Here is a 16,084-nt window from a genome sequence, read left to right on the forward strand (position 1 = left end):
CCCGTCCTCGCACAGCACAACCAATCGCTCTGGAAGGCCTCTGCCCCCAGCTCCAGCGTGGCCGCAAAGCAGAGTCCCAGGTGGCCTCCCCAGGGGGGCGTCTCTGCTGGCCTGGGCGCCTTACTCGTGTGGTGGGGGCCTTGGCGGCCTGCAGAGGGGACGGGCCTGGAACAAGTCACCAGGGCCAGGCGGGGCTGGCCCTGCTCTTTCCTCGGAAAGGCCGCTGGGGAGAAGTCTCCTGCTGTCACTCACAACGCAGAGTGGGACGGGATGGAAGGCAGGACCCTTTCTGAGTGGCAGCCGTCGTCTGTCGGGGTGTGAACACCAGAGCTGGGGGGCGGGATAGAGCACACAGGGCGTGTGCCGGGACCTCTGCCCAGGGGCCCGGCTCCCAGTGGGGCCGGACTGGAGCACCTATCACCTCACTGAATACAATCTCAGTCTGACACTCCTACGAGTTCCCGGCACCTCGGTGTGGATGGGTGGAGGGTCTGGAAGCCTCACAGTCTCTGTACGGGGCAGGGCTCGGAAGGGCTCACCCTTCGCAGGCCTTAGAACCCAGCGGATCGCCCCCTCGTTTCCAGAAGCGGAAACTGAGGCCCAGAGAGGCAGAGGAAGGCCAGAGCTGGCAGGGGGCCTGGCAGGCTGTGTGGCCTCCATCGTTCCCCACCTGTGCTCCTGGGTCCCATGAAGATCTAAGGAAGGCGGCCCTCTCTCTGCTCACAGAGGAACTGAGTTTAGAGGAACAAGTGTCTCAACTTTAAGTTTTTCTTCCGTAACGCGGCCAAATCCTTTGATGCTAGCTCGTGCTTGTCTAAAGTGGAAATTCCACTCGGATGGGACCTGATCTTGCACAAAACTACCTACAAATTTAGCTGCCTAGAAATTTTCTGCAAGGGATCCACTGTTTGCTGGGCTGACCCGTCATGACCCTGTGGCTGCCAGGCACGGGCGGGGACCGGCTGGGGCTGGCCGGGTCTGCCCCACACCCTGGTCCCCGCCGCTGAGCCCTCAGGGGCCTGGGAGCCGCTGTTGGTTCCCCAGATGGACAATGCCAGCTGTACTCGACTTGTTCATTAATTCAACAGAATGGAATTCACTGTTACAGATGATGGAATATGAGCAGGAAAAAGTGGTTTGTTTTTTTTTTTCCTTCATAGTTTGGAAAGACCGGAGAGAGGCGAGTCTGGGCAAACACTGGCTGGACTGTGTGTGGGTCCAAATCATTGAGAACAATGGTAAAAATCCTCCAGCTGCTATTTAAGCATCTTTAGGTTCCCATTCCTCTTAAAAGAAAGAAAGAAAGAAAGAAAGAAAGAAAGAAAGAAAGAAAGAAAGAAAGAGAAAAAGAAAGAAAACCACAGTCAGTGCATCGTGGGTGCAGTTTATACAGAAAGATGATGAGTCTCCAACCTCTACCACTGTGCACCCAGAGGAAAGGGTCTGGCCTGCTTCAGGTGGCTGATGAATGAATACACTTCGATGTGTCCGTTAAAAATGTTTCACTTTGCTATGACCCCCCCCCCCCCCGCCCCTGTCCCCAGCTTCGCCTTTTCCGTTAACTGACTGATTACTGTTCCCTGTGCCTCGTATGAACAGCCGTGCTGTCCCTGACTGTCCGCCATACAGATGTCTCCAGGTGCTGGGGGAAGAGTCACCATAACCAGGTGTCAGCCATCCGGGGAGTCTGAGGACCTGAGATCCAGTCTTGGGTTCCCAGTCTTGGGTCTCCAGACCCGTACGGGGCTCCAGAAGGAGAGAAAGAAAATGTCTGAACTATTTCCAAGAAAGGAAATTCTGAGCTGTCTGCAAGGTTCTGGAAGCCTGGCGGAGGCCTTACCTTCAGCTACACCTCTTGCCTCCCAGGCAAAAGCTCCCCGAAGTACCTGCCAGCTCGCTGGCTTTGGGCCCGCCAGGCAGACCCTGGCGGTCGGGTGCTCACCTGAAAAGTGCCCCGTGCTGTACAGGCCTTTAAGTAATGGAGGAGATCGGGCAACAAAGAATTGCGTGACAAGTGTATATACACATGCCTTATACGTGTGCAAACACGGGCCACATAAGCATCACACACACACATCACACGTGCACACGCACATATCCTGTGTGGTATACACATATATCACATGTGCACATACACGTATCATGTGATATACATACATATCACACGTGTATATCATACCCTGTGATACACATGTATCTTTTATGTCATACACACGCGATATACACATATATGTGTATAGAGAACATCTCAGCCAATTTTCTGGGTCCACGTGGAGGTGGCAGTGAGACTGGAGACATTTGACAAGTGGGTCCTCACTAGCCAGCGGCCTCCCGGAGCCTCTGTGTCCACTTCATCCACCTTTTCTTTCTTTCTTCTTCTTCTTCTTTTTTTTTTTTTTAGTTTTTTAAAAAGTTGAATAAACATTAAAAAAATTTTTTTTAAAAAGGGGGGCGCCTGGGTGGCTCAGTCGGTTAAGCATCCAACCTCGGCTCAGGTCATGATCTCACAGTTTGTGGGTTCGAGCCCCACATCGGGCTCTGTGCTGACAGCTCGGAGCCCAGAACCTGCTTCGGATTCTGTGTGTCTGTCTGTTTCTGCCCCTCCCCCGCTCATGCTCTGTCTCTCTCTTTCAAAAATAAACAAACATTAAAAAAAATTTTTTTTAAGCTTATTTATCTCGAGGGGGGTGGTGGTGGCAGAGAGAGGGAGCGAGAGAGAATCACAAGCAGGCTCCACGCTGTCAGGGCAGAGCCCCACGTGGGGCTCAAGCTCACGAACCGGGAGATCATGGCCTGAGCTGAAACCCAGGGTCAGACCCTTAACCGACTGAGCTGCCCGGGCGCCCCGCGTCCACCATTTCTATGGACTTATGACAAATTGAGACAGAGGGGCGGCCCACGCCCACACTTTCCAAGAGTCAGTCTACGTACCATCTTGTTTGCGTTCTGGATCTTCATTCTCTGCATCAGCGAGGTTTCCTTCGCTTTCAGCAGGAGGACACAGCTCTGAATGAAGTCACAGTAAGCAAATTTCCCGCTGTTCTTTACATCGTACTTCACGGCAAGCCGCTGAGATTCCTCTTTGCTTATGTCCAGTCTGAACTTCTCCACGAGAGCTAAAGACAAAAACGTCAATTCAGTTGGTGGCAAACTGTTCACTCACTCGTTCGTTCACGCACGCATTCATGTCGTAGGCCCTGGCTTGGGTCCTTGCCAAAAAGGCAGACTTTGTATAAGTGATGCCTTCCAGCCAAGCGCAGCCCGTAAGATGCTGCTGTGTGTGATGGGCAGACGGAGGTCCCTCTGCCTTGGCACCGGGGAAACAGCAGAAGCAGCGTCACCGGCGTTCACCGGGCAGGGTGACGCTGGGCTGGGGAGCCCACGGGAGTGGCCTGAAAATGCCTTTGATGTTCCAACTTGCAGGAGGTCAACGGCAGGGCACGGAAAATACAGAATAACTTCTGAGAATTAATACATACTTTTTTTTTTTTTTTTTTTTTGCAGAATTGAATTTTGGATGTACCACTCAAGTCGGATAAGCTGAGCAGAGTAAGATCTGGTGGCTTCAGTGGGTTCGTGGTTAAAAACTAAACACAGCAACCATGCTGCCAGCAGGGCCAGCTAAGGTTCATCAGTCTCAAAACCAAGAGGGTTAACTAAAACACCAGTGGAAATTGAAACATGCGTTAAAACCAACGTTGCTGATTTGGTGTCGGTGAAACACGTCACATTAACACAGCGGAGCAACGTTGGACTATCAGTGGTTTCATATTTTGTATTTCATTTAGAAGTGGCTACTTTTTGTAGGAGCTGTTCGCTTGAGAGAGTTCACACGTTGTTTCGTTTGCACGTTGGTAAGCCATGATTGTCATCAAAGTGATTTATTAATACTGGAGATTCTCAACAGAAACTTTCCTTAAAAAGGGATCTAAAGATTAGGTCAGAGGAGGGGGGTCCGACTTCAGGGGGCCACCAAGCAGGGGGGCGACAAGGCCAGATCGATCGTGTAAAATGTTGCACAAACAAGACGCGACCATTAGCGCAAGTATAAATCCACCTGATGGAATTTGAAGAGCTCATCGAAATGACACGTGGTGACAGCTGGATCAGTGGGGACAGAAGCAATGGGGTGGATGGGCCTGCATGTCCCCAGCCACTGCCCTCCTCCACCTGTCCCACCCTGGAGCTCTCCAAGTCTGTTAACAGAGACCACAACCAAGTCTGTGATTCCTAAGGCGGAGAGTCACGGCTTGCTGACTTGGTCACCCAGGCATGAACGTGCCCTGCAGTGGGTTGAGAGGCATTAGGAATTCTTTTTCTTTTTTTTAACGTTTATTTTTGAGAGAGCGAGCGAGAGAGACAGAGACAGAACATGAGCGGGGGAGGGGCAGAGAGAGGAGGAGACACAGAATGTGAATCAGGCTCCAGGCTCCGAGCCGTCAGCACAGAGCCCGACGCAGGGCTCGAACTCACGGACCGCGAGATCATGACCTGAGCCGAAGTCGGGAGCTTAACCGACTGAGCCACCCAGGCGCCCCATTTCTTTTTTTAAATATAATTTCTTGTCAAGTTGGCTAACATACAGTGTGTGCGGTGTGCTCTTGGTTTTCGGGGTCGATTCCCCTGATTCCTCGCTTACGTACAACACCCAGCGCTCATCCCAACAAGTGCCCTCCTCAATGCCCATCACCCATTTTCCCCTCTCCCCCACCCCCCCATCCACCCTCAGTCTGTTCTCTGTATTTGAGAGTCTCTCATGGTTTGCCTCCCTCCCTCTCTGTTTGTAACTATTTCTTATCCCTCGAGCCTGGCGTTTATGGAGGTGCTTGGTAGCCACGGCGAGGGAGATGCTCCCGCCCGTTCCTGTGGATTTGTGCCGGCAGGCGACCCCGTTGTGAGAACGTACCTAGGAACTCAGCTGTGGTGATCTCCCCCTGCTTGGTCGCGTCCTTCTCTTCGCATTCCTTCAGGAACTCCCGCCAGCAGCCCTGAATTCTCCTCCGGAGCTTGCTCTCTATCGGCTCACAGTTCTGCAGGGGCAGGGTGTCTGCTGTGCTTGCACTGGCCAGGGTCTAGCGAGAGAGAGAGAGAAAAGGAGGGGGTCTTGCAGCGTGAGATTCAAAACGAAGAAATAATACAAGCTATCACAGACAGGCCTCGGGTTGAGGTTCACAACTGCGCCGGCAGGATGAGCTCAGAAATAAGGGAAAAGCAAAGCGTAGATGGTAATTCTGCCATTTAACTTCCATTTCCATCGGCGGGCCATATTTGTGCCGAAACACAGTAACCAACATGGTTTTGGAAGTAAACATATAGCCAAGATTCAAGTTTAGGGAGATGTTATTTAACTATATTAATTACGGGTGTGTGTGTGTGTGTGTGTGTGTGTGAGAGAGAGAGAGAGAGAGAGAGAGAGAGAGAGAGAGAGAGACAATATTTTTCACCAGAGGAAGAGTCTTATGAAAGACAGGGAGTCACCTGTCATTTTCATGGATGTCCAATCCTGTACTCCCTTCCAGAATGTCCTATATTGTGAAATCACATGGACCAACTATAAGGCTATCTTATTGCATTTTCTGTTTAAATATGGGGAATGAATTGAATGCAGCCCAGGCATCGCCCCTGAACACGTCCTGTCATTATCTAATAGAGTAATGAACTTGGGGCACCTGGGTGGCTCAGTTGGTTACGCGTCTGACTTTGGCCCGGGTCATGAGTTCGAGCCCCACATCAGACCGTCTGCTGTCAGCGCAAAGCCCGCTTCGGGTCCTCTCTCTTTTTCTCTCTCTCTCAAAAAGAAAATAAACATTAAAAAAAAAAAAAGTCCAATACAGGAACAAAGTCCATTGAATTCCTGGTCTTTCTCCCAAATTCTGTACCCCCCGAGCCTTCCCCCTCTGGGTTGATGTAACGCCCTTCTCCCAGGTGTTCAAGTCAAACCCTTAGAGGCTCTCCTGGACTCTCTCCCTCTCCACCCCACACCGAATCCACTGGGAAATCCTGTTGGCTTTACCTGACTGCCGGCCGCCGGCTCCCCACTGCCCATCTCGCTCAGAGCCACCGGGCCTCTCCCCTGGACCACTGGAGCCTCCTCCCCACCTGCTCGCTTCTGCCCACCCCTCCAGCCCCCACTCCACCCACAGTCTCTATTCCACACACAGAATCCACGGGAGGCTTTTTAAAGACGCTGCAGCCCACATCACTCCTCTGTTTAAACACCTGCAAGGGCTCCAGCCTCTGGAGTGAAAGCCAGAGTCGCCCCGCACCGCCCGCCTGTCCCCCCCGCACCTCCCCAGCGTGTTTTCCGCGGCTTCCCTGACAGTTCTAGACGCGGTGGCTTAAGACAGCACAGTTATTCTCTTACAGTTCTGAAGGCCAGAAGCCTGAGGTGGGTCCTACTGAGCTAAAACCAAGGCGTCAGCAGGACGGTGTTCTTTCTGAGGCTCTAAGAGAGACTCTGTTTCTTACCTTTTCTGGCATCGAGAGGCGCCCACACGTCTTAGCCTGTGGCCCCTTCCCGCACCTTCCAAGTCGGGAGCAACAGTGGAGACTTTCTCAAATGGCGTCTCTCCGACACGGACCTTTCTGCCTCTGCGTCCCCCGTTTACAGGCCCTTGTGATTGCCTCCGGCCCACCCGGACACTTAGGGATCTTCCCTTGTTAAGTTGGCTGATTAGCACCTTTAATTCCACCTGCAACCTTGATCCCCCCGCGCCACGTGAGGTGACATATTACAGGTCCTAGAGATTAGGACACCGACACCTTTGGGGTGCTCCTGACCCCACCCCTTCATTCTGCTCTACTCAGTGTCTCCAACTCGCTAAATACATGACGTGCCCATCATCCCCGACGAGAATGTAAACTCCGCCAGGGCAAGGGACGCTTGTTCACTCTCAGCTCTCGAAAAGACCCAGCACAGAGTAGATGTGCAATAAATTCTGCACACGATTGGGATCCTCTCAACCACCCTTTCTCGGGGCTGCTGCCCTCCGGCTTGCAGATGAGGCGAGCGCCTCAGTGAGGCCGGCCCCCTTCCCGCACCCCAGACCGGGCGGCTCAGCCCGGGGCCAGAGCCGCAGAGTTAGGCAGGCCTGGGTTGGAAACTGGATCTCCCCGTGTCTAACTGAGGGACCCTGAGCACATGAGGACCCCTCTTAGAGCCTCGTATCTTCAACCGTAAAATGGGGGTGACGACACGTTGCGGTTGGGCGCGTGTAGGGCCCTTGCACAAAGCGGACGCCTACCACGGGGTGTCCGCCTTCCTGCTCGATGAATGCCCAGCTCGCTGATCGAGAGTCTTCTGTCCCCGCTCCCGTACCCATTTCCTACCCTGAATCCCCCTTATTCCTCCTTCCAGCCCTCACGCCTTCCTTCCACCCAAGCCTCCCCCAGCCCTTCCCCACACCTCCCTCCCCCCTCCAGGCAGGTGAGTGCTAAGGACCCACCTTGGGCTCCTCTCCTGTGCCCCCGCCCCGGGCTCACCCTATGGCACCTTGTCGGTCACCTGCCACTCAGGACCACTGGGGTTTGGGGATCTGGGGACCCGGGGCGCAGTGGCGCCGCGAGACGAGGACTCACACAGGGGTGGCTCTGCGTTTTCAACCCTGCTTTGAGGTCGGGAGCAGGCGTTGATGAAGCTGCGGATCTGCTTCTCTCTGAGACTTCGGGAACACTGCAGCCTTTCTGGGCCTTGGCGGAACTGCCAGTGGCTGGCGGTGTGGCCCCTCTCTCGGAGCTGAACATGCTCAGGAAGTCCAGATACTTGAGCCTCCCCTTGGCATTGACCGGCATCTCGCTCCACAGTCTGTCAAACTGGCAAAGAAGCAGAAGTCGTTCCCAGGGGTTAGTGTAAAAGCCCAGCAGAGTCCCCGCAGCGCCCACCAGAGTGGACAGAAGCCAGTGGAGGCCAGCGTTCACGTCGGCGGGGGGGCGAGGCCTGCGGCAATGAAAACAAATTGAAAAAGAAAAAGAAAAAAAATCCGCTCAGCCTCCACTTGATGGAGGCATCCGTAAGAGAGGAAAAGCGAAGACAAGAGGATTATTCACGGCTTCCACAGGACAATTTTTTAATTGAATTGGGCCCTTAGTGAGCAGTTGAACGCCATTAAATGTTGTGATTAGTCACAGAGACTGAGCGGCAGTCTATGAGAACACTTTAGGAGAAAATGCAAATCAAGGCCCTGGCCCACCTTGGTCCCGGGGAAGCCCGGCCGGACTCATTTCTCTTCCTCGTGGGCGCCTGAGTTCTGCCAACAGCTGGCCAGGTACCGCGGCCCTCAGCCGCTGTGTTCACGGCCAGGTGCATGTCCCCGAAGGGCCAGCCCTGTCCTCTCACAAGGTGGAAAGGGAGGCTTCTGGGAAACCAGAGAGAAGGGTATGGCTTTGGGCTGGTACCGTCTGACGTCACAGGCCACGTCGGAACCACACCGGTGGAGCAAAATGACTCCAGCAACCTAAATGAGCCACTTTGGATGACTGAGGGTTTTCAGGAAGCTGAGAAGAGGGGTAACTGATTCAGAACCAGTGGGGTCCCAGCCTCCTGCGCCCACCCAGGAGAGCAGCGGCCTCTAGGGGCAAGGGGAATGGTGTTTCCCGTCTGTCCCTCGGGCCTGACCTTGACCGGAGGCCAGCATTGCTTCTGGCCTCCGCTGGGGTTTCCAAAAGGCAAATTATGAGAGACAGTACCGGTTGGGTTTGAAATTCTGGAAATGAAGTACTGGGGGGTGGGGAAGAGAGGAGGAATGTTCTAGGCCCTGAGAAGGGAAGAGGGTTTAGTTTGGGACAATATTCTTCTTTTTTTTTTTTTTTTTTTTTAACATTTATTCATTATTGAAAGATAGAGAGAGAGAGAGAGCATGAGCAGGGCAGGGGCGGAGAGAGGGGGAGACAGAGAATCCGCAACAGGCTCCAGGCTCCGAGCTGGCAGCACAGAGCCCCACGTGGGGCTCGAACTCATGAGCCGTGAGATCATGACCTGAGCCCAAGTCGGAGGCCCAACCGACTGAGCCACCCGGGCGCCCCATAGTTTGGGACAATATTCTTGATTCACGTTTTAAACTTTTTATTTCAAAAGAATTGTAGATTTGCAGGAAGTTGCAGGGATGGTACAGAGAGAACCCTGGTACCGTCCCCTAAAGGTCACGTCTTCGGGAACAACTTCGAAACCAGGTTGTGGACGGTGCCGTGTACGGACGGTTCAACGTCATTTGTGACGTATGCAGAAGCGTGTTGCTTTAATTTTGATCGGTGAGGTCAAACCAGCTGGTGGAGGGGAAGTGAGAGACCTTGAGAAAGTGACCACGTGTCTGTCTCAGACAGACCTCACCGTCACCAATGGCGGTCATCACCCCCAGTCAGGAGGAGGCTCGCCACCCGTCTCCCTCCAGGAAAGTTCTCCCAACGCCCCGGAGCAGATGTCCGGCGCTCTTCTCTACCTTCCCGCCTGTGCTGAAGCCACCTCTGCAGGTGACGCCAACCTGCCTGGTCCTGCAGCTCTCTGAAGGTCGTCTGAGATTCACCTTGAAATGTCCTGCATCTCCCGAAGGGGCCGGCACGTGGCAGGTGCTCTAGAAATGTTTGCTCGGCTGCCGAAAGTCCTGAAAAACTCACCTAAGACCGATCAGACAACGGCAAGACCCTTTAACAATGAAGGGTCGGTGCTAAGCCACATCGTGATCGCATTCATCACGAAAGGCTTTCAGGAAGCAGAGCAGGATGCGGCCTGGAAGAGGAAGCGGGCGCCACGGGCTCTCGTGCACTCCTATGTTAGCCACGTGGGGGAGGAAGGAGGAGGAAGGTCACGTTATCAAGGGGAGATACAAAGAAGGGTGCCAGTGTTATGGACCCCGTGGAAACCTGAAGCATGGGAGTGAGGACGTTTATAAAGCCGCTAAGGACAGCAACGGCGTCTCCTGTAATCTTCTGGTGCAAATGAAGTCCAGGAGGGAGCCCGGAAGCCCTCTCTTCGCCAAAGGAGCCTCACCATGAAGGCAGAATGAACGTGGCCAGGAGGACACCGAAGCGGGTGGGTGCGAAAGGGAAACCCACACGTGGCTCCTCAGTCCTGACAGATCGCGCCCCAGAATGCTGATGGAGCCCTACAGATGCTGCAGGGGATGGAGGCGGGTGGGGCTGGGGGGACAGGAGAGGCATCAAGAAGCCTGCAAACAGGGCACCACACAAGGGGCTTCTGACCTGTGAGCTGGGCATGAAACCCGGGCAAAATTCTGATGGTTCGTGAGCGAGTTGAGAGCGAGTAAGTTTCCACGTCCCGGTGGTGGAAGGTGTGCTTCCTGAAACGTCCCCTTCAAATGCAGAGAAGCCGTTAACTACCTTCCGAGCGCCTAAAGATCTCTGACTTTGGGCCCCACTTCTGCAGGGAGGCAAGCTGCCGGAGATCGCCACTCGCATCTAACAGCAAGAGAAAGCCGAGTATCGACACCGTCAGAAGGGTTCGGGGCGCCCGGGTGGCTCAGTCGGTGAAGCGTCCAATGCTTGGTTTCGGCTCAGGTCATGATCCCACGTTTGTCGGTTCGAGACCCGTGTCGGGCTCTGTGCTGACAGTGTGGAGCCTGCTTGGGATTCTCTCTCTCCCTCTCTCTGCCCACCTCTCTCTCTCGTTCAAAAAAATAAATACATAAACTTAAAACAAAATGAAATCAGAGCTGTTTTAGAGCCCATCAGAGAGCTGAGGTTCCAAGGAGCCGAGGGGACCGAATGCCACGGAGCCCCAAGTCTCCGAGGAGAGCCAGACACGCCAGCTCTCACGCCTGGCAGCACTCAGGAAGAAGCCAGCTAGCACGTTCCAGGCCGAGCGTGTGCCGGCACGTGAGGCTGGGATGACGGAGAGGCCCAGAGACAGGGAACGCTCACGCTCACAAGCTCCCCTCCACCCGCCTCTGCTGCTGCTCCGGAGAGAGAGAGCACGGGAGGGGACAGACTCGCAACACCGCATGCTTCTCCAGACCCTCCTCTCACGGGAAGCGAAAGCCTTAAGCCACTGGGGGAGGCGTAGCACACCCACTCAAGACCAGGACCCCTGGGGGAGGGAAGGAAGCAAACCCTTGTGTCTCTAGGAGGGGTAGATCCACAGATCCACGGCCCCAGGGGGAAGGGTGTGGGCAAAAGCCCCGTGCTTCTGAAGGAGGGGCAGCGACCCTAGGATCTGTACCTCTACCAAGCAAAGGTCAGAGGTCGGCTACCTCCTCTCCCGCCCAAGACCCACCCACCACGGGCAGAGTCTGACCGCCACAGAAGGGGGTGTGGAGGGGCAGGAAGGCGGGGAAGGCGCCACCCTGGCCTAAACCAGGCTGGACCAGGAACGCCTAGACAGCGCCACCCTGCGTAAGCCTGGCCCTGAGCACGGGGGACCCTGTCCTGTGGCCCGGACGTGCAGGAGGAATACTCAGCAGCGTCCTGGCATCTCTCCCTGCTGGAGGGTCTGACGCCTGTGCACCACGCACCCCTAGGGTGGGGGCAGCAACGGTAACACTCGAACGCAGCTCAACTGCCGACCAGACTGATTCCGGAATGCCCTCCCGTTCGCGGTCAGCCAGAAGAGGTATGTCCACGTTCAGGCATAAATACTATTGATATCTCTGTCTCAACTCTTCTTTACATGACGTCTGGCTTTCAATAAGAAGAAAGGAAATCTAGACCTGTCGACAAAAGATGAACTGACCCATCGCCAAGAGATACAGCAATCACCCGACAAGAGTCAGAGGAGGCTCCTTTTGTGGGGTCATCGGACAAGGACTTTCAAACAACTGCGGTTAACACGTCAGCAGACCGAGTAGAAAAGGTATGTAACTTGCACGAATAGAAGGGGTAGAGAGATGAAAAGCAGTTTTTGAAGATACGTGTCCTGGGGCGCCTGGGGGGCTCAGTTGGTTAAGCATCTGACTGTGGCTCAGGTCACGATCTCCTGGTTCGTGGGTTCGAGCTCCGCATCAGGCTCTGCGCCGACAGCTCAGAGCCTGCTCGGGAGCCTCTCTCTCTCTCCCTCCCTCCCCCACTTCCTCTCTCTCTCTCTCTCTCTCTCTCAAAATAAAGTTAAAAAAAAATAATAACAGTAAAAATGCACCGTCTTGTTCAAGCACAACGGGGAAATCGGGCTGAATAGAAACGGAGCCGTGACACCAGAGGCCCGTGGGTGTGTGGCCCACAGGAGCCGGCGTCAGCTACATGTAGTGGGGGGCGGCACCCCTTCCAGGAACAGGGACAAGATGCCCCGTGTGAGGTGGGCAATTAGAGGCAAGCCACCGACCTGCTACCTGAGGGGGAAACAGAGGCAGCCAGGCAGAGCTGGGACGGGCCTGTGCTGCCAATGGGCAGCCTTTCTAGAGTCACCGAGGACCAGACCCCGAGGCCGAGGTGGGAGGCGTCCAGCCCCCACAACCAGGCCGAGCCACGGCGAACCGCCTGGCCGTGGGGCCGCGTGGAAGGGCCACGCCGGGCAAGCTGCGTGTGGAGGTGTCAGGGACTTCGAACAGCCTCCTGGCTCTGTCCCTCCTCCTCCCGTGTCTCTGACGGGGTGCTTTCTTCCTCTTTGGGGTCGGGCGCCCGGAGAAAGCGTGCACAAATTAGCAGATACCAGCACCGAGAGACGCTGGAAGACAGGTTAGCGCTCTCTTCGCAGTGTCGGGGGGGAAACCTCAGACACAGAATCCCGTCCCCAGACTATCTCCTAAGGAGAAGGGTGAAGCAAGTGAGCTTCACGGAAGAAGAGTGAGCGGGAAGCAGGAGTGCATGGCGGATGTGGCTGCGGGCAGAGACCCAGGAGACCCCAACATCGCCCCCGCCCAGCCCCTCCACCCGCAGCACCCCACCCCTGTCCACGGCTCCCCTGCCCTTCGGGCTCCTGTGGTCCACTCACCCTTCTCCAGCACACCCGACCTCCTCTGCTCCCAGGCCCCGAGCTGCCTCCTCAGGGAGCCTTCCCTGACTGCCCTACGCAAAGGCTCCCTCCGCACCACCCTGGTTCCCACTCCCGGGGCCTCTGCGGCATTTATCACCAGCCAACACGCACGTCTCACTCACTCCCCCTGAAAAAGCGCAGACCACGAGGGCAGATCTGTGGTGCCCACAGCAGCTCATCTAATGCAACACGCTCGCCGCTCCTGCTTCCGGAATGTTCCCTCCACCTGCACTGCTCTCTCCTGTCTCCTCTCAGTGGCAACTCCCACGACCCCAACGTCACGCCCTTAGGGAAACTGCCCTGACCCCTGGGTCCAGGCCCCCACTGCTGGCCCATCCTAGCAGGGAGCAGCTTGTAACAGCATAAATAACGCACAGCTCTCCCCTCCGTGGATCCAAGCTCAAAGGAAGCAGGGAGCAGGTCCCCCCCTTCGTTGCTCAGGACCTAACATCACCACTGTGCACAGAGGGCCCCCAGTAAGTGAACGAGCAGATGGGTGCCGCCTTCAGCCACTCAGTGCATCGTCAGGACAGACAGCCTTGTGCCAAACAACAGGCAGACGTGCCCTGTGAGCCAGGCCAGGGGATCGGGAGCTCAGGGTAGAGGCGGGGAGGCCAGAGTGGGGCATGGCCAGTTCCTCCAGCTACAGGTACGGTCAGGAAAGGCTTCGCTTGGCTTGGAGCCAGTCCTGAAGGAGGAGTTGGCGTGGCTAGATGTGAGGGGGCAGAGGTAGGGAGACAGCAGCGAGCGGGAGAGGCTGAAGAGCCCGGCTGGAGGGGAAGGCATCGAGCTTGGGGAGTGTTGTGCGCTCCCATTTCAGAGGGAAGGACAATGAAGCTCAGAGAGGTTGTGTAACTTGTCCAAGGTCACACAGCTGGACAAGCACAGAGGCAGAACTGAAACCCCCACCTGTCTGCCTGAGAGACTGTTGGTTCTTTGTCTGTGTTCTTCTAGTGGCCTAGAGGTGTCTGTTTAAGAAACACCACGCTTGAGGGGTGTCTGGGGGGCTCAGTCAGTTAAGCGTCTGACTCTTGATTTCAGCTCAGGCCATGATCTCATGGATCATGAGATCAGATTGAGCCCCACATTGGGCTCTGCCCTGATAGCACAGAGCCTGTTTGGGATTCTCTGTCTCCTGTCTCTGCCCCCTTGCACTCTCTCTCTCTCTCTCTCAAAAATAAATTTAAAAAAAAAAAAAGAAAGAAAAAAGAAACACCACACCTGAAATGGTCGGAAATGTCTGATCCTTCCTTTCCCTAACGTAGCTGTAAATATAGCTAAATCCTCACGCAATTACCAAGACTGACCGAAACTGCCTGACCGGGAGAGGCTCTCTCTGTGGGTCTCTCTTTTCTTAAGCAATATCCAAGTGGACCCAGTTCCCAGGCCTTTATAACACGCTTTCCGGGGAGCCACAAAGCCCCATCAGTTTCCAACTCCACCTGCTCAGAAAGTTGCTCTCCTTTTCTGAAAGGTTAATTACACCGGAAGTTTTCGAAACAGCTGGTACTTCCCTGCTTTCGGAGCTCGGTCATCCAAGAAAGCTGACCTCTCGGATTCATGATAGTTGGATGTTTTTTTTAGGATGAGATCGTTTTTAGAAGACATGAGATCTGTACTCAGATGCTGGTTAACACGGCTGGACCTGTCCCAGAATCTTCGGGGAACCCTTCTGAGTAGTGGCAATTGGGGTCTAGACATGTTAAGGAGCCAAACTACTTCTGTGTCTCCCTGTACCACACCTTGTCCCATCGAACCAAGAAGGTCATGGCCCACGGGTCACACAAGGATCTTTGCTTCCTGTTTACCAGCCTGTGTCCAGAAGCTCCCTTCTCAAACAGTGCACAAGTTTTGCTAATCATCACCCAACTTAAACCATGGTTCTTATGCCAGATTTTGATGTCCTCGGTGATGCAGACTGTATTTGCGATGTGTCTGCATAGTTTTAGAAGGCAGAATAAAAAAAAAAAGTATTTGATTTTGTTGCAGAGGCGGGGGGCCGGATGTGTCGGGGATGGTGAAGCTTTCTTGGTGGACAATTAAAATCAGATTCTCTGGTACAGGTGTCAGATATGCTAGCACATCACTAATTTATATCTATAATGAGAGTAACAGTTTACTCACTTAGATGAAATGAAAATCTTCATTAGTAAAACCTTAGTTTGCCCCATAGAACCATAAACACAACTGGGTTAATCGTAAAGGTTTCCATCCATGTATAGTAACGGGGACGAGCGTTTGCAAACAGCGATCTCGCTCAGCTCTGACGATCTACGAGACCGAACTGGGGAAAAGCACTTTAATTCGGCTCAGCAAAAATGATCATGATGCTTTAAAAAGGTGATATTTTAGAAAAGTGAAATCTGATGCTCAAATTCTTAACGTTAGTGAATTCGTTCTTTAGGGTGGGGAGTCCCGAGGCCTGGGTGGCGATGGGCATCGAATGTGACGGTCTCCCTTCCATGTGAATACTCTTAGTTCTCACCCGGGACCCCCTGAGAAAATGAGGCCTGAGGGTAGAGCGCCCCATCTTGGGAGGGGAGGGTGACCTCTCCACCGGGAGCTGCAGGAAGCTACTCGGGCTGAACTGGGGAAGGAGGGCGGTGGAGTACTTTCCGAAGTAGTTTGGATTTCGGTTTCCACCTGAGTGACTCTGTGGCACTAGGGTACCGGCTTGTTTGACAAGTGGGGAGGGCTTGCAGCAGTGTGTCTGCTGTCGGGGGTGGGGGGGGGAAGCTCTGCTTCCGTGCTCGGATCGTCGGTGCTCTGTGTCACCCCAGCTGTTCGGGCACCAGGCGGTGGGGGTGCAGAACGTGCACACTAAACCCGCCACGCTATCCGTTCACCGGGACTTGCTGAGCACCTGCTCTGTGCCGGGCTCTGTTTCGGCGTCTGGGCCACGGCGAGGAGCAAGCCACCCGGGGAACCGTCCCCCGGCACTAGCATTTAGTGTTACTATCGACTGAAGTCGGGAAACTGCAAGGCAGGTCCTCCGGACGCCATCCTGCTGGCAGGCCCTGGGAGGCCACAAGGGGCCAAAGAAGCCCAGGGTGGCAGGTTGCCAGAGCTAAACAGAGCACCGCTGGTTTTTGAGGAGGGAGCCGCAGAGAATCCCTCTGGGGGCTCTGTGTGGGGCAGCAGGGCCTCAGAGAGGGTGGCCTTGTCTAG

The 16,084-nt window shown here is 54.7% G+C and overlaps 1 protein-coding gene across 7 annotated transcripts in view; it reads right to left on the reverse strand.

Moving 5' to 3' along the window:
- The window catches only part of EFCAB6 (EF-hand calcium binding domain 6), a 245,050-nt gene that overhangs the window by 3,472 nt on the left and 225,494 nt on the right, over positions 1 to 16,084 (reverse strand). For all 7 annotated transcript variants that reach the window (XM_053226905.1, XM_053226903.1, XM_053226901.1 and 4 more), the window contains 3 exons: positions 7,579 to 7,812; positions 4,907 to 5,072; positions 2,932 to 3,116 (listed from right to left, as the gene is read on the reverse strand). In XM_053226905.1, the coding sequence (XP_053082880.1) occupies positions 2,932 to 3,116; positions 4,907 to 5,072; positions 7,579 to 7,812 (585 nt within the window). The remainder of the gene's footprint in view (positions 1 to 2,931; positions 3,117 to 4,906; positions 5,073 to 7,578; positions 7,813 to 16,084) is intronic.

Source organism: Acinonyx jubatus, chromosome B4 (assembly GCF_027475565.1).
Source record: "Acinonyx jubatus isolate Ajub_Pintada_27869175 chromosome B4, VMU_Ajub_asm_v1.0, whole genome shotgun sequence".
In the NCBI taxonomy this organism is placed as follows: domain Eukaryota; kingdom Metazoa; phylum Chordata; class Mammalia; order Carnivora; family Felidae; genus Acinonyx; species Acinonyx jubatus.